The sequence below is a fragment of the Battus philenor genome, unplaced genomic scaffold (genome assembly GCF_028537555.1).
Source record: "Battus philenor isolate CCGP_79_NKW_IND1 unplaced genomic scaffold, ilBatPhil1.0.hap1 SCAF_15, whole genome shotgun sequence".
In the NCBI taxonomy this organism is placed as follows: domain Eukaryota; kingdom Metazoa; phylum Arthropoda; class Insecta; order Lepidoptera; family Papilionidae; genus Battus; species Battus philenor.
Window position 1 is genome coordinate 7,109,341 of NW_027181677.1, and position 26,788 is coordinate 7,136,128.

The following is a 26,788-nucleotide window of genomic DNA, read 5'->3' on the forward strand; positions in this document are numbered from 1 at the left end:
TGCTTGTAATCTATATTACATGCTTTAGAGCAGTTTTGCACTCTTTTTTGTTATATGCGCCAGCTTAATCTTTCTAAAATTCTTACGCTTCAAATGTAATATTAACAAACAAATTACCCTCCTGCGAGGAGCGGGCCCCACGTTAGGAAACACTACTGGACTTCCTTAGATAATCATTTAGTAATGAAAATATTATGACGGTATATCGGCAATATATATGTAACAATCTGGTCTAGGTATATAACAATATCAATTAATATTAAAGTTAATACTATTTTTAAGTGACAATAGTTGGATAATGCCTTATAGGAGACTACAAACTGATTCTAGTTTCTGTTCTATTATTATTAGGATCTGTACTCCACGTTGGCATTAGAGTCCGTGCATTTGTTTTTACATTTACGTTTAATATTTCCGGTATTTTTTGGTCTAATTTCTATTAAATTAAGCTATTCAGGCATTCTTCTCGTGACGTACATGTGTTGACTTTAAATGATCCTATATGAATACTAAAATAAATAGCCAGAGACCGAGTTCCTGCACAGGTTACTGTGTAAGGCGTGTATTGTTGAGCGCTAACTTTCTTAGTCCTCTTGGTTTCTGTCAGGTCTACTTGGAAAGTCTGTTGCCTGCATTAGAGGTAGAAGAGGCCGAGTAAATATTAACACCGGTTTCATTAGGTGTAATTTTTCTGTCAAGATGTGTTCCAAGCATTCCAAACGGGAATACTGTAGAGCAATGATGAGCATCGATGGAAGTTTATTGGTGTAAAAGCGTCAATTTTCCCTTGTTTCCCCACGGCAGTTGTAAAACTTGATGTCCTAAGCCAACAATTATGTGTCATGTACGACAGATGGTTTGATTGCCCATACATTGTCCTTATTTAGATATAAGAATTAAAAGTGAATTTTTTTTAAATTATACTGGATCAAAGTTTAGGGTAGATAAATTAAAAAAAAACTGTTTGATACTGTTAAAAGTTTTAATTCTTTCAGAAGGCAATACAACAATGTTTTGGCTTTTAAAATCAATTGTGGTCTTTCTTTACTGCTGTACTCTGCCATTTCTTCTTTTAAATATTACTTATATCATGGAATTACACAGATTCATCTTAGGTAATACAATGAGTTAAGATTTGCTCTTAATGTAAGATACAATTTATGCAGTACTATTGATAAAATAGATTTACTGTTAAAAAAAAAATCTCTTACAATATTCACTAAACTAAAATCTTAATCTTAGAAATAATTTATAGATCAAGAGTGTCCGTCTTTTTTTTTTGCTGTCCTTCATACCAAGCCTTGGAGATCATTCGTTTCATATCATCGTCACCAGTTTCATACCTTAAAAGAAAATTTAAGTTAATATTATATCAAACTGTAAACACTAAAAATTTAATAATTCAATATTTTCTTACAAAAATCTACACTAGGGATAGAATGTTCAGATCCATATTCTACCGAAAGTTGAAGTGTTGTGTCTTATTATGAAAAGAAGTTTTGTTTCGAAAAATTAGGGTTTCCGACTCACTAACTAAACACCGCACTAGAACAGACTTCCATAGAATAGTTTCTTATAGTATTGCACCGACGACATTTGATCCAATGTCTCGAAAATATCAATGGCTTATTAATATAATTATATATGGCCATAGGTACTCTACATTATCGTGAGAAAACTAAAAATAGTATCCACCAAGGATGTAACTGTTCACAACAGTAAATTAACTTTTATAATTTTTTAAGAAGTTGCAATGTAGCCACCCCCATCTTGTACAAGTCATGTAAACCCACATGTAACGTTTTTAAGTATCATAAAGTTAACATATATAAAAGAATTAAAATATTACAACTTTTTTATTTATTTTTTTATTACTCCAGTGAATTTATAAAACTCTGTGGTTATATTATTTATGAAAACCTTAAAATCATTGACATTTCATTATTAAAATTAGTTATTTCTATTCAATACAGAAATATTCACTAATTTTAATATTGATAAAAATGCAATCTATCTATGAGTTGTCAGGTGTCCATTTTGTGTTTATGTCAATATACATACTGTGTTATTGAAATGCTATATGATAAAGACTATGCTCTACAAACTGAATCCCCTCTTTTTTATCAACCTAGTTTCTCTTCAATATGCCAAATTAATTGCTAGGTACTATAATTTTTCTATTAGTGTATCATCATGACTTCTTAACTAAAAACTCTCTTGAGAAGTATGCATCTAATTATATATAACTTAATATATTCATTATTACTTTCCATAAAAACAATTCTTTAATAATTGCTTATGAAAATTACTTACATGTTCTTCATAAGACTCATAATAGACTCCTGAGGGTCCTTCTTGTCTAAATCATTTGTTTTAAAACGGTTGTTCCTTTGATCTTCAGATTTCTTTTCAATCTCAGTCATATGAGACCACTTGGTGTTAGGAGTTAGCTTTGCCAGAAAAATGACCACCATATCTGTAAACAAATGTATAATTTAGTGAAATTATAATATTAAACCCTAAGTGAATAAGTTTATAATGACTTAGTGTTTGGCACTGGTCGTTGTAACATCTGAGGATGTCCCGTTGAGGGGTAAAACACATGTAGAGTAAATTAATAGTGTTGTAAATTAATAGTTGTGTTTAGCATTGTTTAGCGCACGCGCATTTATCAGCGGGCTGGCGGGCGGTGCACATCATTGCACTACTACTGCATAGCGGTAGTAGCCATATATTAGTCCCTTCTTATTTAAGTTTATAATGCACAATAGCCTATAACAGGAATCCTCTAAATGTTTTTTTTATTAATATTTGGATGAACAATAAAGTGTAAATAAATAAATAATGATACACAGTTGAAATATCAACGAGAATGCCTCCCAAAAAAATCAAGAAGGCAGTAATAAAAGTATGATGGCATGTTATTTATCACTGATTATTTAAATGAGGTATAGCAATTATCTAATGTATCAATTTATTTTATTTGGAAAACTCTGGAAAAAACCTGGAGTGCCACCACAATCCTCTACCTACCTAGAAATCATACATATTTCTAAATTGCTTAAATACTACATTTAGATAAAAAAATTGTACTGCAATCTATGAATAAAAGTAATATATTAATGCAATCAGTCAAGGTCAAATAGTTACACTAAGTGCTTTGTTTTGAATTAAAATTATTATTACTTAATACTACAATAATGTAATAGATAAATTATATTATAATAGTTTAGTAACAATGTAATGTCTTGAGCTTGATAATGGTGCTTAACACACCCAGACCTCCCTCCTCTCAAGAGTGTGCAGGTTGCAACAATAAACCTGTGTGGAATGATGTATTAGAATATTTTTGCAATGACAAGTTGGCTGCTTATAGTTTCCTTTACCATTTGTGAGCAGTATCAATGGTAGTTTACAATATCATTCCTACTGCTCATAAATGTCTGACCATCAATACCATTAAAATAAAAAAAAATCTAATTCCAATTTGGAATTCCTTTTCCTTACATGAATATTTTCACATTTTCGCATGAAATAGGTATTAAATATTTTCACAATGTTAAAATGGGGCTGGTTTGGTAAAGAAAACTAAGTTTCAGTAATAGTCTATACAAGGGAAGAACAACATGTCCCATGAGCTGCTTGTGGCTCTTTCAACATGTTTATGAAGCCTGCCAGGCATTTCAAAAATTTAATTTATTTAATTATTATAATGGTAATGCATACTAGAATGAAATGTGTTTGTGGATGGGTTTCTCAAACAGTGAACTGTTCAAACTTGTTATACAAACTTGACATTTCTTTATTCTAATGTTTAATATAAATAGTTTTGTAGATTATTAATAAGTTTTACTTTAGGTGCAGTCGGCCAAACAATTTTAAAATTTAAGATAGCCTTATTAAAATTAGATTCAAAAGGTTGCTCACCCTTGGTCCTAGATAATACATCATACAAAGGAGGTATAAAGCCAAATACAAACTTTTGGGCAAAGTTTTAATAAACAGAATGACAGACTTGTGATATGTTGAAAGCTCAATAGAAGTTTCCCATCTATTCACCTTCATACAATATGAACATTACCAAACTTTAGTGGTGTCTTATCTATCTATGTGTGACTAAGCTGTATTTTAGTGAAAAAGGTGTGGTAGAAAATCACCAGCACAAGTGTATCAAAATATAACTCTTGAAAAGATAGTGAAGCCTCTTAACAGCTCCATTTTCTTTAACCAAGATTAGTCATTTTTAGCAGGATTGATAACTGGTTCATAACCTCAATCCATCCAAGCGTGATTGAAAACTAGTGTTCTAATTTTGTCTGAATTTAATAGATTGTGTTCTATTGAAAACTACTCTCAACATTTGCTGTCAAAGCCTGTTTTTAGCTAACGGAGATAATTTTGAATGAGTTTCTTATATTTTTAATGTTATTTTTGTAATATATAAACTAACACAAATTAAAGTAATTTATTGTTTGAAAGATAAAAAAAATCCTTGTAAGAATTTTTATGACCAACACTATAAATATAAAACCATAAAATTAGAGAATAATTAAAAAATCAACTTACCAGTTTTCTGTTTCCAATGACTTTCTTCTATGTTGATAGGTTCAAGCAATTTTTTAATAAGCAATGTGTAATCTTTGTTTTCTAAATTCTCAACAACTAGCTCCATAGATTTCTCAGTTAGTTTACAATAAACCTGTTCTTTTGGCAGATTGTGAACATTTTTTAGCGTAACAAATACTTTTACGTACTTATCTGATTGGTCCCATCCTGAAATGCAAACCAAAGCGAAATTAACTTCTGCAGATGTTCGGAAAAACAGTTATAGTAATCTTTTACATTTCAAGTACACATAAAAGATCTATATCAAGATGAGATTTATGCACGTATCCATGTAAAAAAAACTAAACAAGTGTCTTGCAACAATTTTAAAACCTTGTCTCAATATCAAATCATCATGCATTAAAGTCCAGATATTTAGGAAATATATTGTTAGGTACTACTAACCATATCCGTTAAGTTTTACTTGGTATCGTTTTTCCTGAGCAGCGGCAGAGGTTGTGGGTACGGGAGAGACTTCCATGGGAGTAGCGGAAGATGAAGCACTATCCCTTAAATTGATCCATTCAGTTTCCAATTTCCGTAATTCTACAGACAACAGGTCTTGAACTTTTTTCCGTTTGGCCAGTTTGAGTAATTCATTGATTTCATCGATATCGCTCTTGACCTAAGAAACAAATTATGTTATAAAAGATCGTAGTGTTTTTTTTAAATATTAAGCAATATGACAAATGCTGAATATGAGGTAAAGCAACCTAGTACTCACCTCGTTAATTTTAGCCTCTGACATTTTGTACACTCTTCTATACGAAGTTAATTTAAAATAATCTTAGTTTTTACTCAATAAGTAATTACGAAATAAAATTTAAATCGCTTAAGCGTTCAAGCTATGCCCACGATAACCAATTTGTGTAAATGATCTGCGAAAAATTCATAACGTGCGCGTAACAACCAACGATGAACGTTGAACAACCGGCAAACTAAACATTGATATAGATGCCATCGAGCATTTTCTAGAATTTACGATGACTTCAGATTACAACAAATATCGATTTAAATAGAAGAAAATTTGTAAAAAATTATTAACTTAATTATTCCGAAAACTATAAACGTGAGTTAATTTAAGTTTTCTGAAAATATATGGCATTGTTAATTTTTATAAAATTTTCAATATCCGAAAAAAGTAGTATACGCCTGATAGAATTAATACTGAAAAATGTAATGTATTAAGTTTAATATTGATTCTTAGACTATTTGAAATATTGTTAGTAGATAGTGATATACCGTTCCTGTAGAAAGTTTGAGACTTGTGATCAAAAGATGAAACAAATAGTTTTGGCAGTTCTCTCTTTATGTTAAACTGACACTGCTTAAATATTCGAAAGAGACCGTAACAGATGGGAATCTAAAATCCGGTACAGGGTCAAAGCTATATTGCAGATGCATTATCATCTCCTAGTCATTCTTTCATAAATTGTGTGGTCTAGCGTTACCTTGTTGAAAGCACACGTTTTAATCTGATTAATTCCGACAGTTTTCGCCCTACTTGCTTTTAACCCTTTCACGACCACGGGGACGCCGGTGTCCCAAGCAAAAATCATGGATTAATTAAATATTTACGTAACCATTGTAAATTATTTTTTTGTTTTAATATTTCTGAAAGTACCTTTTTATTATTTTTTACTGGCAATATAGGATAACTAACACCGTTTATTGTCTATCGTCATCGGAACGTTAGAGTTCTTTTGGCGCGAATGATCTGCTGTTTGGAATAAATAATTGATATTGTAAAAGTGCTTTTCAAGTTTTTACAGTGTCAAATTATCATTACCTGTTAAGTAAATTGTTATTCTAAATATTCAGTAGTAATGTATTTATGTTGTATTCTGTGATAAATCGTTATAAAGATTATGGGACACGGATGTCCCTGTCGGCGTAAAGGGATACTTTTTATACGGAATTTCTTAACTTTTGGCCTGGTGATATACCAAAATACTATCATTTTCTTATTCATATTTTTCTCAGAATATGTTTCGTAAGGGACTTGGAGTTTTTGAACTTCGAAAAAATAAAATTCTTCAAATTTTTGTGGGTGACAATAGCGATGAGGAAGATGACTTAGTGCTTGATGACGAAGACCAAAGACTTCTAGTACAGGATGATGACCAAGGGGTATTTGATGTCGAGGTTGAAGAAACGACGACTCTTCAACGGCAAGAATCACCTGACCCTTCAACGTCTCAAAAAATAATCCATCTAATCATTAACCAATCATCTAACAACAGGAATTGTTTCGCCGAGTACCACAAATAACTTGCCCTATTATATTTATATTATTCATAAACAAGTAAAAAAAAGTACACTAAGTAACAAATGTACATTATTTTCAACAAAACAGACTTACCAATAAGTAAACCAAAATTTAGAGTTTAAGTAGAAAGTAACCCTTAGCGACCATAGGGACATATTTGTCCCATAAATTTCCAAAAAATATGTAAACCTTTTTTGAATTTTTAGTATAAATTATGTTTTTAGGATGCCTATTAATTCATTACATCTAGCTAAATTGATTAAATAAGGTACCGTAACCTTATGGTCCTGAAAGGGTTAACCCATCAGCAAAGATTCGAATCGATTGGCTCTGCCTAGAGGTACACGATCATACTTGACGATGATCTACCAATCCCACCAAACACAAAGCATCACGTTATTGTGAGTTACCCTGGTTGAGCTTCGATCAGAACCTTCTTCGCAAGATTGTTAAACGTGATCCACTTTCCATAACCTGTTATCAGTCTCTACAAAAAACGGTCCGGTTTGATTACAATCATGTACGAGTGCACAGTTCATTTGATTTCTTTTAGTGAACTAGTGTCGTAACAGCTTTTTGTAAATGCTTATGCTACGTTTACCAACTGATGCGTCGATGTTAGGTCCTCTCTTAAAATCAAGGCATCGATTTTGTCTCTCATTGAGCGACAAAAACGAAGCGCATCTTAGACTTTGAAATTTTTGGACTGATTTACGAGATGCACAGAACTTTTATGTAGTAAAAGTTTCTTGTGTTTAATTCTTTTAGTAAAAGCAGATTAATAATTAAAAGAAAAACATTTTTGTGAATAAGTTTATTATTACATTCAATTTCAACTTACCGCTCTCGTTAATTGTGTACACCACGTATTATTTTCACATATTGTTTTAAATAAAATATTCAACTATTATATCTGTTATCAAGCAAACAAAACAAATCCTATTTTGTTTGCTCGATAATGACAATAATTTTTAAAAGGTATTTGCCAAATAGAGTTAATATCCGAGGTTACACAACTTAACCTCATTAGTAATAACGTTAAGGATACGTTTACATGGGGGCAAAATGTTAGTAAAATTCTTTAGTTAGAAGTTGATGCCATTTCTTCTTTCGTTGTTTCCCTTGCGGTTCTATTATTTAAAATCCGATTAAAACATTTTACAAAAGTAATCATTTAACAGCGTAATAAAATGTAATTGTTGACTCGCGCTGTTTGAGTCTCTGTGTGAAATTTCGACTTACAAACAATAAAAAAATATTACTTACGTATCTTTTGACCAGTCATTGTGAAGATCTTAAGGGAGACAAATGCCTTGCTGTGCGAGCCTAAGGGCTGATTTAATGATAATATAAATGAATGAATGATTCTTATGAAATAATAGAGAAGTGTAAACGCATTATAAAATATTCTTTCACTTTTGGAAAGCGCGTTTGAAAAAGCACTATATTAGCTCTGTTCAGCAAATATGTTACATTAGCACTTAATACATGTTGCAGTATATTATTCTTTATATAACAGAATAAATAAGCTGTGTATTTTATTATAATCTAAACAACAACACTTGTTCATAATAATTTAATGAAACTTACATTCTTGGCATTATGAACATGTATTTTAGTGTAATAGTGATTAAAATTACTTTGTTTTAAGTCTTAAAAGAAGGCATGTACATATTTTTACATACATGGTAATTAATACCTAATAATAATGATACTGAATTTTTTATGGGTTATATATAATAGGTAAAACTGATGTTTGGTGTTTATTGTTTGATGATATATGCCTATTCTTGAATAATTATAGCAATACTATGTCTCTAAAGTGTACATAAGCAATAAAAATAAACAATAAAGGTAAAGGAAATCTGTTTTTCAATTAATAATTTCCATATCTTAATCAGTTGAAATTTTTTTGTTCAGTAATATTTTACAAAAAGTAAATTAAAATTCTCAGTTTGAAAAGTTCAGTATCTTTGTTACTCTTATTTATTGAATATTTAAATATACAACCAATGTTTTTTTTTTATAAATTTAGATTTAGCTTCAATTTTTACTGACAATAAAATTATAATTTTAAGGTAGTTTTATATCTAATGTTATAATATATTTCATACTTTCGTAAAATTCATACTTATTTCGCCGGAAAGTCAATACAGACCTTTTTGTAAACAAATGAACAGGAAATGTCAATGCAGTTGGATCAACAATTTTAAAGAAATCTAAGGATGAGTTAAAATTAATATGCGGCTATATTTTTAACGTATATAAACCCAGTTTTAGCAGGAATATGATCAATCAACATAAGAGAAGGTGAACTCGCACGTTACCAACAACATATCCGTAAACGCTTCCATGACAAACTTTGATATTAACTTGTGTAATGTGAATATAATATAGATGTAAGATTATAACCATAATGAAACTACAATCAAACCTAAACAATAATGGCCCTTGTAAGTAGAAGCTTTATTTGATATTTAATTTGAGTGTATAGGCTTTAATTTAACTATAATCATAGTGAGACTATATAAATTACATTATATTGTTAATTTAGATTAAGATTTACTAAACTGAAGTCTTATTTAGTAAGTATTTAACTACAGTTCTTTTTATTCAAACGGTGAAATGGAAATTAATTACTATATTGGATTTGATTGGATAGAATGGTAAATTCTTAACTTTTTTCCATATACAGACACTAAATAAGAACTGTTATAAAGACAATGTTTATTATTGGCTACATTAATATGTACTTATTACCATTTTATTTTATGTGTAATTACAATATTTGTTTTAGTTTTTGCGATTTCTGTTACGACGCATGTTGGTTTGGCACTGCGGACAATACCATTTCCCCTTTGGAGGAGCAGTGATACCCACACACGGGTAGTGGAACCACTCATATGGACACTGCAAATAAAAATCATTATTAATTTGGTAGTCAATCAATACTTACAATAATGGAAGAAAACAAGCCGTCTCTGGGGATTAAAATGTCAAATACAATTTTTTTTGGGAATAAAAATTAAAATGTCACAATATTAAAATTAGTAGTAATTTACAAATATAATTTAATCACATTATTCTTATAATAATATGGCAAGATAGAAAAGTATAACATTCTAATATGTTTACATAAATATTTAAAAAAAATTTGTTATATTGGTAAGCTATTGGAGATTGAGACAGACGGAGAAGAGGACAAATTTTATGAATATTTTTTTTTTAATTAAAATATAAACTGGACTATAAATGTATTGATATTTAATACTTACGTCTTGATTATCACAAGCAACCATATCACCATAAGACACCTGATTGCAAATACAATAACGTGGCTCGTTAGGGTCATAAGTCCATTCCTCTTCCATTGGCTCTTCTATAGTTACATTATTGACCACATTTGCGATACCGCTGCAAATAAACATCATTTATAATATAGATTCAATAATTGTATATGTATCTGTTTAAGTTGTTTTAGCTAATAAACTTATTAAACCAGAATTTAGGTAAAAAAAATGGAATTATTAGTTATTATGAATGATTTTACATATATCATAGTAATTCTGCCCCAATATAGGTACCTCTGAAATCATTAAGTTTAGACATTTGAGTGCAGAGGTCAGTCAAAACAGATATTGTTAAATTACTTTTACTGCTTTTACTACTTTAACTGCTATTGCAATATACATTTTTTTTATCAGAACTTTAAAATTATCATTAAATAAGGCTGTGTTTGTAATTTGTATCAAATATTAATAACTGAATGATTATATGCTCAAATATTGATAGTAAACTTGTGACAATAAAGAAATGATGTAAATATTACAGTAATCAAAGTTAATATTGATGTCTTTTAGGATTATTTTAATATTTTGTAGAGATAACTTACACTACTGTTGGTGAAGATGAACGGCTTGCAGCAGCAGAAACAGTTTGTTGTGTATGTGATGATACACCAGATGTGGAGCTGTAGGTGCTTTTCCTAGGAAAAGACACAATATTTATTAAATAATCATCTATAAGGTGGCAGTTTGCTGTAGGTTCTTAGCATAAAGCTCTTTACAATACCTAAAAGCATGTTGGCTCGATTGAGCCGATATAGCTATTAATATTATAATTATATATAAAATAAATATTATAATTGACTAAGCTGATTACCTTAGTCAATTATAATATTTGCTTCAAAAAAATAATTTTAAATATATTTACATATAATGTTTCACAAGACATCTGACCTTCCAATTTTTAGTTTTAAATTTAAATAAAAAAAATATATTATTAAACAAATCCTGTTATAGCATTCAAGAGCTGTTAGTTGATTGAAATGTGGAAATTGTTTCTTTTTTACTCATTCACAAGGTTGATATAATAAAGTATATATTATAACATTGTTAATTTTATTAAAATAACAGTAGTTATTTTCTTGCTCGCTTTCTTCACGTCAGATCGGCATTCTGAACCGGTGATAGAAGACCTCTTTTAAGGTAGCTAAGCTTGTGGGTTCCCAGGGGATCTTCGTCTCAAGACGCTACATACTACTATTTATATTAATATTTTTTACGAAAGCAACAGGCAGTGCAGTCTTCAGGGGCAGATAGTAATCCGAATTTGGAAAACTCTTTATTTTACTATATTACCCATATATTAATTGGCAGCAAATGCATATATTACATTTACACCTTTAAAGTATATACACCTGTAACTCATTATGTATACAATTTGCATATATATATCTATATCTATGAATTGACCAGGTTTATTTTCTAGTTTAATCTTACATATACTTACTTTTGCTTGTTGTGACGCTTGTTGGACGACGACGAGTTATTATGCGTATGAGAAGTGGTGTGATGTCCATGTACACTGCTGGTCTGACCGTGACTCGACTGAGAAAGTCCATGACCTACGAAGAGAGATTAAACCGCCTTCATCAAGTTTTTTTCACATAAAATTACCATAGTTTTAATTTTTTAAAAAGGACATCATATAGTAAGATATTGCACAGAGATGATTATTTTTACAAGAATGTAAAGATCTTGTATTATCATCATATTAGCCAATAGACGCCCGCAGCAAAGCCCTCGCACTGAACGCATCCAACCACTTCCTACGACCTTACCTACTGTGTTTTCGGTCCAATTTAAAAATAAATAGTTCAAAGTTTAAAAAACAGAACACATAGAATATCTATAAATAAATTCTCTAACCATGATCATGGTGTGTGTGATGAGCTTGATGCAAAGCATGGTGAACCAGTTCTCCACCAGCCACTGCCTCATATGAAGCTTTCAGAGATGCTGTTCGACGCCCATGATGCATCTGTAAATTAAACATATATAACAACTAATATAAATTGCGGCACATGTTTTTATTACCATTTCACTATTATTTATTAATAGTTTTCCTTAGAACACACTACTTAGAAAGTCAGTATTTTTATTGCTACATTTATTTTTTTATGTTGTATGGACAGGTAACTATTATACAGACAGATAACATTTACCATATTACAATAAATAATTTAACATGTTATAATTTTTATCATTAAAAACAAATCAGATACTACAATAATTAAGATTTATAATAATTTAACTAGGTACAAACAGTAGCAATATTTTCATAGTTGAGTCTAAATAATTACTACTTAGACTATTAATTCAAAGCATAAATACTTATAATGATTTCATTAGAATTTAAATTTCGTTAATGTACAGCAACACTTACACAGTACAATACATAGTATTGTTAAATTTTGTATTGGTTCTGAAGTCGCTGATATAAATATTCACATTCAGTTTAAAAACGTCAGTTTTGATTTTATAATATAAATGTCTAACTAAAAGGTAATTCTGTTACTTTTATTATATAACACATGTTAATAACAAACAGCTTATGTATAACAACAATAATATTAACTTTAAATCAATAAATAACGTAAGTAATGATAAATCAAAAATATCTGAAAGAATATTATGTCTAAGTTAATAATATGAAATAACTAATAAAATTATATAATAGTTGAAGTTGTACCTGTTGAGTGGCAGCAATAGCTTGACTCGCTGCTACTGCTATGGTACTTCCTGCATGTCCCAAGGAGAATGAATCTCGACCCAGTACAGCCTGTCCCAAGATTATATACATTATGTATAGGCATTATATACAGGTTGAGAAATAAAAATATGATATCTTTGTAAACAAGTCTTTAAAGAAAAGCAGGTTTAATATACACACTACCTACATCTCACTGTTTATGGGTGAATAGAACACTGCATAAAATTGTTATTATTAATTCTTCTAGACATCAGCGCTGCCATGGCCAACACACCCAATATAAATATTTTTCACAGTAATTTAAACGCAAAATATAAATATTATGTTCCTTTTTGTATAAATTTTGTCTTCTGTAATTTAAATATCACTTCTAAAATATTCCTTCATTGAGACAATATTTTGTGTGTTATATTAGTTATTAGTCATAATCGTTTCTTAGTTATATAATCTACAATATTCTTAAACCGACAGTCTTTTTGCGCCAGTTTTTTTTCTTACAATTTTCTTCTTTTATTACTAATTTTACTCTATTTACATTTGGTTTCTTAGTAGACTTAATAGCATTATGTACCTGTCAAACTTGAGTTGTACATTTTGGGAAATTAATATAAAAGAATAACCTGTATTGCAGTATCTGTCCTGGAAAGATTCCCGTTACTGGTATGTGCTCTTGAATCCCTTGTACCCCAACTGTCTCGTCGTTTTTCAGCACGAATTCTGTACCTAAAATATAAAAAATCCATTATTATCTACTAAACCTATGAAGTCTATGTGCAAAGCTAAGAAAATCACATGATTTTCACTAAATTTATCTATATTTGATGATTATGTTGTATTTCAATTTTCAAGCTAAAAATATACAGTTTTACTTCATATCAAAAACATTAAAGAATTATGAATCTATTTAGTCATCAACTAAGCATGTTACCAAAACAACCATGAGCTATGGTTCATTGAAATGTGTAGAACTTATTCTTTTTAAAATTATTTGCAAGAATTATATTAGAATGTTAAGTTTCTATTTGGATATTCTCAGGTCAACATTCCGAAGTGGTGGTAGGCTAGTTCAACCTTTATATAATATTAAAAATAATTGAAGATATGCATATAAATGCCTATTTCCAAAAATATATCTTGGGCTTTTATATCTTATAGCTGTCAATTGTTTAGCTATATCTACTATCAGTTACACCATCATTTTTTAATTAAAATCAGATCTTCAAATGCAGGTTTTTAACTTAAAGGTGAAGTGATAATTTACTATTGTGAACATTTTTGTTATAATAAAATAAGATGGATGAATTCTGCTAGTGTAGGCAAAATAGCAAATGAAATCTACTTTTATGCAGGTAGAATATTCAATATTAATTCATGTAATAAAAACTCATTGCGACTTACCTAATTATGGGGATATTCATTAAGTTGTGAAGCAAGTAGGAGATAGCTGGTACAGAATATAATGTGAACTTATAAATTTAAATAGAATACAAACCTATTTTCTTTGTAATGGTTGTTACCAGATGTGCTAGAGTGATTTGTGTTTGTGTCAAGATCCAGTGAGCGTTTCTCCAGTAACTCAGTTATACCTTTGTTGTCAGCTTCTAATTCACATTTAAACTTATGTAACTCTGTATCTGTAAAGTATTATTTTAATTATTTATTTAATATTATACATTTGAAACTATAAATTTGTAACGGGAGAGTCAATCAAATCAGATTCAGATGCTTATTTGCAGTTATTTTTTTGGAAAAGAAATTAAGAAGGTAGCTACAAGAGTTACTAATAGATAAATAATGATAAAAACTATATACCGAGTCTAGCTATGCAAAAGCAGACAAAGTTTGTCACCTTAGTTAGACTATTAAGAGTTGTTTTACTATCTTAACCAACCATTCACAAAATGCTTTTCAAAAGTGAAAGTTTTCAATATATTTTAACTATAATCTTAATTGAAAATTCAAATGTTTGTATTTTATATGTGTCAATTTACAAACATTAATTATATTCACTAATACATGATGTTCATAATGTAAATTTCTGAAATATAATTTCTTTTATAACACATGGCATTAGCAAGGCCTGGGTATTGTCTTTAATAATTAATATAATTAAATATCCATTAATGAAATAAATTTGAATAGATATAGCAAATACAAAACTGTATGATACCATTTAATGTAAATATTTGCTAATTTCTGCATAAGGTATAATTTTAATACAAAAATTAGTGACGCTCCTTTAATAGTGCACCCCTGTCATGTAAAAAATTAAAAAAATTATGAAAAGTTGATAAGAAAATAAAGGGATGTGATACAAGTGAATTTAACTAAATTATTTCTACAGTCACATTCTAACAGTAATATTTGATAAATTTAGTTAATAATTTTCATATAAAATAAACAAACCTAGTCGGCGTAAATATCTGTCAACCAGATCATACATTTGGTTAGCCAATGTAACTTTCTCATCGGCTTCTTCAAGAGTCTTATTGTATCCTCTTTTGATGTCAGCAAATTCAGTGTTTGCTTGTTCAGTACTCACTTCACCACGACGACATCCGCCGAATAATGTTCGGACTCGCTTTTCTAATGTATCCATGTTATCTTTGAATCAAAAATGAAAAAAAAAAAAGAGTGTAGTACATACTAATTAATAAGTCAAAACTATAAATACTTATGAAACAGCCAACTGAAAAGGTTTTAAGTATTAAAATCGTTATGAGCATTATTTATGTTTTATCAATATCTTAACTGATATATTTATGTTATGTGAAATTTGCTATTATTATTAAAAATACACATCTTATGTGTATATTAAAATTCCAACGAAATAAAACCTTATAATGATCACATTTTTTTCCATACATAAATCGGTTTATCTAAAATCGTAAATAACTTGAAAGCTAAAATAATATTCCGTATTTATCATGTTTTTGTATTTAAATTAGACTTACTTTGTACAGATAAATCCATTTCCCTCATTTCAGTGAATCTGTCTCTAAGTTCTTGCGGTAAATGTTCGATCACTGAAAAATAAAGATTAATTTATAAATATGGATAACATGACTTTTTTTTATAAGTACGCGCCAAAATTAATACCATCATAGGCTCAATACTACCAACCGAATGTACATTAGCGTCGTTTCTAAATGAACAAAAAGTAACTCACTTTCCAGATAATCCTCGAGATAAAGCATTTTGGTGAGTGTTATTACGTTTATTATTTGATGAAGTATAGAAATTTTAAATCCGTTCACGTGTACAATGTTTATTATACAACAAAATCAATTCAACACATTGACGTGGATTCTTTCTCTAACGTCACTTGTTTGTACATTTGTAACGCTAGAGTTGTGCTAACAGTAAGCTAATTCATTCAGTATCGATACATTACATAACGCATATTTTGTTTAATTTTAACTTTGTTGAATTTATAATGCCTCCTAGTGTTAAAATTATTTGTTTTGTATATCAAACCATTAGCATATGTCTCAGGCATGATTTTCGTATACAAGTAGACACATGTATATATTTTACAAAATTATTTTAATTGTTTATGCATAAGATATAAATCTTTCAAAGTGGATTTCGTTTTATACCAAATTATTTAACAGTCAATTGTCTTTAATTTTTCGATAATTTATTGAACATCCTTAGTATTTCATGGGTACCAACTTTCAACCTATAATAAAATGCAATCATTGATTGTTTGTTAAAAATGCGATCACATTTAATTACTTTTCTTCACAGATTAAATAATGATTCGAAGACCATTAACAGAAATTACTTTAAAATTAAATGATTTGCATGAGTATGAAACTGTTAGGAGAGACCAAACAAATAATTCATCTACCACCAGTGATATGCAAGAAGATGCACCAGGAACCCTTGGCAATGGACTTAAAACAACTGAAGAAATACACAACAGAATTGGATATATCCCTAAAAAGAAACCAAGCAGTCCCAGTACAGTATAAAATAATGGTAGTGAAGTAATTGTCATACTAATTAAAATAATTTGTAAAAGCAATGAGTTTTTTTTTATTCGTACTAATTTACCCTATAGAATGTTAATGTTAGATTATTTAATTGAATCGTTGAGTACTTAAAATAATCTAGTTTTTGCAAGTCATTTTCTTGTAAAATTAATTCAAGTCTTTAAATATATTGTTTTGAAAATTTTATATCTGAACTAAATTTCACTTAAACCTAAATATTCTTCAAGAATACTTTTTGTTTTCGGATCATTTTTTAAGTTTAGTAAGTTTGCAAAATGAAAGAGAAAGGTTTCAAGAAAGTGGGGTGAAACTATTCACTTATTGTTTATTTTGCACTATTGTTTAATATATATTTACAGTATAATTTCAAACTAAGCAAACACATAAGAATGTGGCAATTATACTATTAAATATTCGTCCAACCAACTGTTTTAGTTTTCCTTTCTGCTTCCCTTATACTTTCTTCTACTTCATATTCCCTCTTCCTTAATAATTGCAGGTTTGGAATAAAAATTGTAGAATCACAATGTGTACAGTAATTTAAAGCAATTTCAAATATAACTTATAGGTTTCTTTTTTTTTTATTAAGTTATGTCTTTTGAAGTAGGGGCGATTTATTAATCTGGTAATTTTACTATATTGCATTCGCTGGACGATTACAGAAAATGCACAACTTATCTCATTGGATAATTATAACGAAATAATACGTTGACACAGGAACAAAAGAACAGATAACGTCGCATCCTACCTTTTACGCTAAACAACATTAAACACAAATTTTAATTTTGTTTTAAATTTAAGATAATTAATTTAGACATGGGAAAATTTTAATGCATATAATTTTGTACTCTTAGTGCCTCTTTAAACAAAGGCTCCTTCTCTTTTACTTATTGATATTACTGACTATTTATTCTTTCTCTGTCATATAAAATGAAAAAAGTTTTAAAAAATAGAATATAATTAGATACGACATTATTTGTCGATTGTTCGTATTTATCGTAAGACAGCGTTTTAAGATTGATTTCTATTTAACCCGAGACTTCTTACAACGATTGTTGTTTTATCTGTGATTTGGTGCGTTGTTCCGACAACAATGGCAAGGAATATTTGTATAACTTATATCAATACTATTAACTTCTACTTATTCACTTTTAAAAAAAGTAGCCATGTGCTATTATTGAAGGCAAACTTAGTAACTGCTCAGACAAAAAAAAACAACTTCCGTCAATTTACTACCGAATAAGGGTTTTATGAGTAATAGTCATTATTTGGTCGTTGACATTTTATTTTATTATTAAATAATATTTATTTTACACAATAACTATAACTATTAAGAAAAGACAACACTCGCAATATTAATTTTAGTAGGTGTAAACATCTAAGTAATAATTTAACATGTAATATAATGGAATATAATTCAAAAACTTAATTTTTAAATTTAATTGGTTTCGGGCTGGAACCAAAGTCAGAATGTATAATCTCAATTTCACGTTTCTTTGAATTGCGCTTGCGCCAAAGTATACAGAAAATCCTGAAAAATAATATAATGTTATGTAACACTTTTTTAAATATTGAATAAAAAAAAGAAGAAACGAACAAAAAAACTTTATAACTGCATATTAATGAAAAAAATTGTTATCTAAATTTTTATTCGGATGAAATTTAAAGCCTAAAATACTCAGATAACCGTCGTCAATTTGGTAAAATGCCTGATATAGCGTTTGTGCTTTTATTAATTTTTTTATTTACATTTTGTGTTTTTATATAGTAGTAAAGATATAATTGTTACAATTGTTTACCTTAAACTAAGGAAATAAATAATTTCTGCAACACTGAGTATTGAGAAACCCATAAACAATCCCAAGAGACCGCCACAGTTAGCCAGAAAGTCCGTTTGACCATAAAGTTCCGATCGTCTAGATGTAATAAATTGGGCTTCTTTGAAGAAAATCATAACACGCGATAATTTTTGACTGAAAGGAAATGTTACATTAGAATTTATTTATTATTTTAAAAACGTAAAATAAAGTAACTACAGTTCTTCGCATTATGAATTATCATAGTCTATGTAGTTATAAAGGAAAGTTCACAGTGACCAAGAACGATTTGAATGGTTTCGGGTAATAGATAGGCAGGACAATGATAATTCACTGCTTTCTTAATTCGAACTATACAATATTATTTGTGAAACATTTGATAGTGTAGCTCTATTTTTTTAGTTATGGTACTTGTTTGCAAAAAACATTAGCATCGACGTCACGGGATTTTCCACTACTTTTTCTCCCAGCGCTAACGATTTCCGAAGTTGTTGTAGTGTGATTAGATAAGCAATAGCAATGACTTGGCTCTTTTAGGGAACTTTGTGTCGAAACCATCCGCCGAGGCGATCTACGATCTCGATGGCCCTCCAGTTCAAGCAATTTCTAAAATAAGGCCTTAAGATAGGCGTTCTCTCCATTCTGCCACCTCGAACCCGCGGAATCTGTAAATGTCACGTGGCCAGCAAGTCCGGTGCAAAAAAAAAAACAACGATGTCTGTCAAACTAAATAGTGTAGCACTTACTCCTGTATGTCGTCGCCAATAGTGAGATTGTAAGCATTATACAGTGCTTTCCAGTCATAATCAGCTTGCGATGTTTCTGCTTCGTATTCAATCGACGTACAGGCCGGGAGACACTTGCACTGTGACGCAACTTTACGTGCGTCTCCCAATGTATCGTTTTGCTCTAGCTCTTCCTCTAGTCTCGCTTGTATCTCTACTGTAACCAGCTCCACTAAAACAGAATACAAAATTTGTTAATTCAAATCGTTGCATTATTAAATTTTGTAATTGTAACAACATTACAAAGAAGTATAAATTAGATTAGCCAAGAATGTCGGTATTAAAACATTTTCTGTGGTTATTGGTTTTATACATTAACAATTTTGTATTGTTATTTTCTTTGTCTATGGCGTTAATCTTTGGTTCTAGAGCCGCCAAAACATGTTAGGAATTTATTTCAATTTAAATCAAAACAATGGTTTCAAAAGTAACAGAATAAGTCCGCACCGTGCAATCAATATATTTAGAATCATATTTTGCCCCCGTGTAAATAAAAAAGTTAGCTTCTAAATAACTTATTAATATTTGTGAATTAAAATTAGTTGTTATTTATATATCATCAACATAAGTTGTGTATTTTATGGTATCTCTTTATCAGGTAAGGCAAGGCTAGAAGCTCAAGGATCTTGAGGCTTTATGGGATACGAGAAAGTCAAACCTGGGCTCCATAGATTGCTACTGCCGTAGGGTTAGTTGGTTTTATCTTAAAAAAGATGGAAATTTATTTTTCTAGTTGTATATTTTTCATTATTTTACTATTTCAGCTATAGACGGCATGAGGAAGTATGTTCAAATTATATTCAACGTCTTTAAATATATTATTCTGGCAAAAACAACACTGTTGTCTGTCATAGTTACGAAAAGTGAGACTTATACTAATCTTTGATAATTTTATTAAAAAGATATAGGTAAATAAGAAATTGTTAAAGAGAGAGAGTCGCCTACAGCTAAAATGATGATAAATTTTGGTAATATATTTCTTAAAAAAATATTTATAACAATACTCACTTTGGGCTTTCTTTATACAGGCTACACTTCCGGCATTACAGACAGTCATGCCCGGGCCATCTAAAATTAAATTGTAATAAGTCAATTAAAGCTAATATTTGCACATACATAACAAAGAAATACGTTGCTAAGTCAACTCACGCGGCATGCCAAAATGAACGCAACCACATCGAACGTACGTAAAATTCGTCAAGCATTCTATTTCACAATTGGCTTGGGTGTAAACTTTATAGTAACGAAGGTATCGCTCACTCGGAAAATAGCATTGTCGTCTGTAAATTGAAGAAAACCAAAACTTATGATAGAGTTTTATTTTACTAATTATGTTTATAACTGAGCAAAGGTTACGGGTCGTTACGGGTTCGATTCTACAGTCTATAGCCTCTTGAGATGTTTTTGCTGTTAGCCTTTCGGCTTTTACAGCTTCTAACTATACAAAATAAAAGGATTCGAGTTTTCGAACCTCCATTAGCACTCGGGGGAAGGAAGAGGAAGTCACAGCAAGGTAGTGGCCGCGAGACAGTAGCAGCGGGGCTCACCCAGCCGACCCCCCGAGGACACAAACCTCGCGCTACCCAGTCGGCTGGCAGAATTCGCGGCTAGCGCGCTTAAGACAGTCTAGTCAGTGTTACTGATCGTGTGCAGAATGTCAGGATACAATCTTATATAGACTATGTAACGCTTAAAATACACCGCATTGACAAACGTCTTCACAACGATCCACTTGTAAGCCGCGCGGTTTTTGAACCCTTTATAATGTCATTCTCACAGATGTATATATAGCCGTGTAATTTCTTTTTCTTATTATAAGATAATCATAATTTACCTCAGATATCATCAAAGCTCTGTTCCTCAAAACTGTTACATGCTGAGGTATATAAAGAAGAAATTAAATACTTGCACTGAGGGATGATATGGCTTTAGTCCATCGGAAGTCGTCATCATTTTCGGTCTCACCGCTACGACGACTTCTTGTGATAACGGTGATCTAAAGTACTGTTGTGACAGCCGTGGTAATTCGGCCGGGTTATGTAACAAGACCTAGAAATAACATTTGAATTTTTTTTGTTAAATTATAACATTATAAAAACTATTCTTTATTATATTATTATAAAATTATTCAAGATAAATTTCAAGACAACCTTAAAACCTTGCACAGGCCCTTTACAGAGGTAATCCAAATGAACTTCTTTAGTTTGTAACAAAAACGTTAAACCAGCCTTAGCTCCGTAGCCCTAAAAATATAAGAAGGGTAAACAATAACATTGTTATTATTATAAACATACAGTGTTAAATGTACATATTATTAATTTATAATTTGTTAGTGTAAACATCTAAAGTATTAAGCTTTAGGAATACTCGATATACAGGATGATAAGACGTTTATGAATAACATTTAAATGTATAATCATATTTAAGACAATACAAAATAAAATTTTGTAATCTTTACTATTAGAAGTATTTAATATAACACACATTTCCTTAGCAATTCATTTTTAAATCGCACAAGAAATTACGAGTATGTACATTATAAAATGATCACTCTGAAATATATTACATTAAATATTTTATTCTATTTGGAGTCGATTGGTCATTAACTACTGGCAGTACAATGTCTGCAGGGACAGATAGTAAACAATAATAATTGTTATTATGTAGTAATTGGAATTTTGAAAACGCTTTTTCTTTATTATCATTATTTATTTTGTCAGAAACTTTGGATATTTGTGCAAGGTGTACCGTGTAGCAATTTACAGCAAATAAACTATACATTTAAACTACATCTTTAAACATTTTAGACCGGTAATCAATCAGCCTGTATTTCGCGTCCTTTATAACTTTTTGAGCAAGAATTAGATACTTACCGAACCCCTATGCGGGTAAGTTTCTAATGGGGCAGATGGAGGATATCCTTCCTCTAACGACCAACTTTGGGACATATTAATACTTTCTAAATATTTATACTCTTTGTGTAAGCTAGAAGGAAATAAAAAAAAATACTTGAATTGTAAAAACCCACCAGTTTTTTTTAAATCCACCTAGTATGTGGAGATTATCGTATTTTATATTTTTATTTGGAGGTAAAAAAAGTTCAAACTCATTTTTGGTTGTATTAATTAAAACCTTATAGCACATAAACGTAAAACTGGTTAAAACTTTTATTAATATCTTTTTAAATAAAAATATTTATTTTTGTATGCACATATGTTTGAATGACGCAAATTTAAAAAAAAATGTTACATATCTTAATGCGAAAATCAACTTAATAATGCAGTGTCTTCAACTGTTCTTTGAAATTATACCTTGACATTTAATGTATATTATTATATGTGACAAAGACACCTGTGTAAATTTTTTGCTGTATTTTAGTGGGATAACGTAGGCATTTAGATGTTGCGCCGTCAATTATCTCTTTTTTTTGTACCGGACTATCACGGCTGTTACTACTATTTCACCGAAACAGGAGGCCGCTCAGCTCTTAGAATGCTTCGGCTGACTTTTTGAATCGGATTGCCACTGCTGCCCAAATGGCTAGTTTCCGCGGAATTAAGATGTGAGGGTGCAAAAGGCGCCCACACTGAGATTTAAAGTAGCTAAGCTCGGGAGCTGCTACATAATATTATTTTACCATATGGAAGGGCCACCAAGCTCTTATTTCGCCGACGATATTACCTTCATTGGATATATTTTTTCTACTACTATATGGCACTCCAACATATTATTAGTTATTGACGCGAGTGTTAAATAATTTGGTACATGACTTGTCTTATTAGTAATAAAGTAATACTTCTCTGTTCTGAAAAGTTCATCTGCCCCCATTGTATTAAAAGTGTAGCAGAAACCGTCTTCAGTTAAAATAGGTGTAAAAAGATCCGTACAACTGTCTTTGGGTATATCTTTCCATTTGCATCCAAAGAAAAATTCGGTTATGTTGGGTGAGACCTTTAAAAGCAAACAATATTAAAGTTTAAAATAAAAGTTCGCGTATTAATAAAACACTTTTTGTTTCTCCCTTACCTGTCTTAAATTTTCGACGGTGGCGTTCCCATCGGAGAATTTTCTACCAGTTGCCGGAGCTAAATGATCATCGCATACTAAAGTCGTGTCTTCGTACATATTTCGTCTAAATCAAAACGTTTTTATTCACCTTTATAATATCTTAACTATTAATAAACTCATAGTTTGTTATTTTCAATTGCAATCACGAAAATAAAACCAAGAGTGTTGATGTGAATTAATTAGCTAAATTAATCCAGTAGTATTTTATGGCGTGTCTCCTTACTTGGTCTCCTTATCAAACATCAAATAAAGGAATACATACCGCATTATTTAATTAACAACTTCAATAGCCTTGTACCCCCTTGTAAATATACTTTCTACCCCTATAAATAATTGCACTGAATGATGTACGAAGTGACATTAAAATTAATTAAGTTTTTTTTAATTTAATTAATCTTTTAATTCTTCCCATCTTATTATAACTGCGTTGCTTGCTGATATATACTAGCCACTAAATGATTAATTCTATTATTACACCCGGTTGATAGTAACAATACACAGAAGGTAAGGCCACGGGACTACGACAGCAAGTTAGTTCAATATAACGATTCAGTAAATATAGCAAAAAGAAAACATGCCTTCAGATTTGATCGTTAATTAATTCATATAAATGTTGTGGTATTTCATAACGCAACTTTTAATAGAACAGTGTGAATTGCTCAAGATCTAGAGGGCATTATGGCACGGATAAAATAAAAGCTAATTAAAATGCAATCACTACTACATCTTTACAGAGGAAATGCCACGGCAAGAGACAGACACATTGCGGGAGACTTGGTAACTCAATGACACTCGTAGTACTCGAATTCAACGAGTGACTGTGGTAAATTTTTGCATAAATAATTTTTTGTGATAATAAAATTAATTATATAATATGTCCTATAAAAAGTATAAATACTCACTCTTCCTCTGTCAATTCCATATACGTCTCATTATTATTATAGAGGTGATAATATTTTGTGAAGTTGAATCTTGTTTGCAGTGACTTGGTTTCAAAACAGACGGTTACAGCAGGATAGGGTATCTACAATAACATATTATGGTATGAACTGAAGTTTATCTTTGTAAATGTTATCATTGGATTGAGTCCATTTTTAATTGATATTGAGCCGAAACTACAGTGATTTGTTTTTGATTGATCGGTCGACGAAGAAATTATTAAAATATTTGTCGTGTACAATTATTTATGTTGACAAAATATTTTTTTGCAAGTTTTGTATCACATAACCAGTACATGGTGTGCGGGCAGCAACATTTATCATCAGGTGATTTGGCTAATCACCTGATGATAATTCTGGCTGAATGTCTCTTCACTTACTGGTATAATTAAATAAAGAAAATACTGTCATTAATGGCAAACGCTTTATCTAAAACATCAAAATCTGATTACCTGCCAAACAGGAGTTGAGTTTTCTGCGAAGCTTACTATGACAGGACTTTCGTTCCATTTAATCCACACTTTTCTTATAAGACCAGCGCAAAGTATCACGCAACACGTGAACATAAACAGCCAGAAGCACCTAAAACATAAAATTTTAAATTCATATGACTTTTGATACAAATAAGTAGAGATATAAAACTTTTATAAAAATAAATAGCTTGCTCTTTATTATTTTTTACCCCTGTGTCGTTATAATTATTACTGCTATAAAAACAATTAATTATCTGTAACATTATCAAAATGTTTTTGTTTATATCTTACTTACTTCTCGACAGGTGTTCGTTCTTTTTCACCGATGTATTTAAGACCATGTAGATTAGAATTGGCTGTGTAGTCTATTAAATATTCTTTAATAGTATATTTTTTACCCCTTTTCATAGCTTTTGGTGCTTCATTTTTCTTTTCTATATCACTCTCTGAAACTGCTATGCTTTCCGTTCTAAAACGAAGTTATTTTTTAAAAAAGGATTTTTAAGCTTTATATATTAATAATAGAAAATGGATAAAAACCTTGAATGGCGCTTCATGTTGCACAGTACGAATTGAAATAACTCACAAAAGTATTTAGTTTGCTTTTTATTTGGGCTTGGTGTATGGACAATGTATAATACCATTACGTATATCCCTTAGGAAATAAATGTCTGCCAATTATGAAATTAAAGCGAATACTTAGAATTATTAACATAAACAAAAAAAATTCATGAGTTGTATATTAAGCAAGGGTTGTCCATTTTGAACTTGACATGTTTTTGTAAATTGTAGAAAGTAAAGTTTAGTTAAATAAAAAGCATATTAAGTAAAGATACATAGGAGTGTAGTAGTGGATTGTGTGTGGCTATTTAAATATTTTTATTAACAATAGCTTATTGCACCCGTGTTAAATTAGCAGTTGAAGTATAACTGTTGATATTACGAAAAGCTTTATTTACTATTTTATTATAGGCTATATTCGATTAGAGCTGGACGTTATTAGCAGATCTGTTTTTACAGCTTCTTCGGACTTAGCGCGAGCTATAAAATTAAAAATAAACAATTTTTTTTAAATGAAAATAACCTGGCCCGTTATATGCGTGATCATTACGTAGGTACTTCTAGGCTAATATAAAATGTTACTGTGTTGGTCGGATGAATTTTTATCAGAAAATGCACAAATTAATTCATTGGTTAGTTATAAGGAGGCGAGGATGTGTTTACATGCATCTGTCGTTTGTATTTGCTCTTACGTCGAGTATTCCTATTTACCTTACGACTTTGCGTATTTCTGAACAAATTTAAGTTTAATCTGTGATTCGGCGTTTTCTTACATTCGTTGTTATCTCAAACCAGCGTTTTCTTGATCAACAGAAAACCCAACATCATTTTTCTTCAATCAAAAAGAATGATATGATTTATTGACATTGTTGATGACCACTACTATAATCTATTTTTTTCATATGCTTACAATAATTACGTTGAAAAAATGTGTTAACTTTGGCAGGCAAATAAATATTACAACGAAATATCACTACAGTTGATTAGCTCTTATAAAGAAGGAAAATCCTCCATAAAAAATATTACTTGATCATATCAGCCGATAGAAGCGAATATGAGCGAATAGATCTGCTTTAAAGATCGCCACGATGACTGGCCACGTACCTTAAATATATATTGTCGGTTCACCTAGTAAGTGCCTACCCACGCCGCGTTTTCTGGTTCGTGAATTCTACTAGAGAACCTTTCGACTTCAAAGGGCATCGCTTGCAAAAGCGTTA

General features: G+C 30.3%; 3 protein-coding genes across 3 annotated transcripts; all 3 read right to left on the reverse strand.

Moving 5' to 3' along the window:
• Nucleotides 1-978: 978 nt before the first annotated feature.
• LOC137918804 (calcyclin-binding protein) lies at nt 979-5,556 on the reverse strand. Its single transcript, XM_068761714.1, has 5 exons — nt 5,330-5,556; nt 5,011-5,230; nt 4,567-4,773; nt 2,314-2,476; nt 979-1,343 (listed from the first exon to the last, which is right to left on the reverse strand). Exons 1-5 carry the CDS (start codon nt 5,351-5,353, stop codon nt 1,250-1,252), a joined length of 708 nt encoding a protein of 235 aa, XP_068617815.1. The 5' UTR covers nt 5,354-5,556; the 3' UTR covers nt 979-1,249.
• A 4,079-nt stretch (nt 5,557-9,635) lies between these two features.
• On the reverse strand, nt 9,636-16,248 carry Ing3 (Inhibitor of growth family, member 3). Its single transcript, XM_068761569.1, has 11 exons — nt 16,098-16,248; nt 15,883-15,954; nt 15,335-15,532; nt 14,421-14,562; nt 13,549-13,651; nt 12,908-12,997; nt 12,085-12,196; nt 11,666-11,780; nt 10,767-10,859; nt 10,150-10,288; nt 9,636-9,784 (listed from the first exon to the last, which is right to left on the reverse strand). Exons 1-11 carry the CDS (start codon nt 16,123-16,125, stop codon nt 9,668-9,670), a joined length of 1,209 nt encoding a protein of 402 aa, XP_068617670.1. The 5' UTR covers nt 16,126-16,248; the 3' UTR covers nt 9,636-9,667.
• Nucleotides 16,249-18,351: 2,103 nt separating this feature from the next.
• Nucleotides 18,352-25,564, reverse strand: LOC137918821 (pickpocket protein 28-like). The gene is made up of 14 exons (XM_068761734.1): nt 25,548-25,564; nt 25,303-25,476; nt 24,987-25,116; nt 24,499-24,620; nt 23,555-23,660; nt 23,325-23,479; nt 22,402-22,513; nt 21,679-21,771; nt 21,438-21,577; nt 20,678-20,808; nt 20,537-20,596; nt 19,490-19,700; nt 18,726-18,899; nt 18,352-18,457 (listed from the first exon to the last, which is right to left on the reverse strand). Exons 1-14 carry the CDS (start codon nt 25,562-25,564, stop codon nt 18,352-18,354), a joined length of 1,731 nt encoding a protein of 576 aa, XP_068617835.1.
• Nucleotides 25,565-26,788: the final 1,224 nt, after the last annotated feature.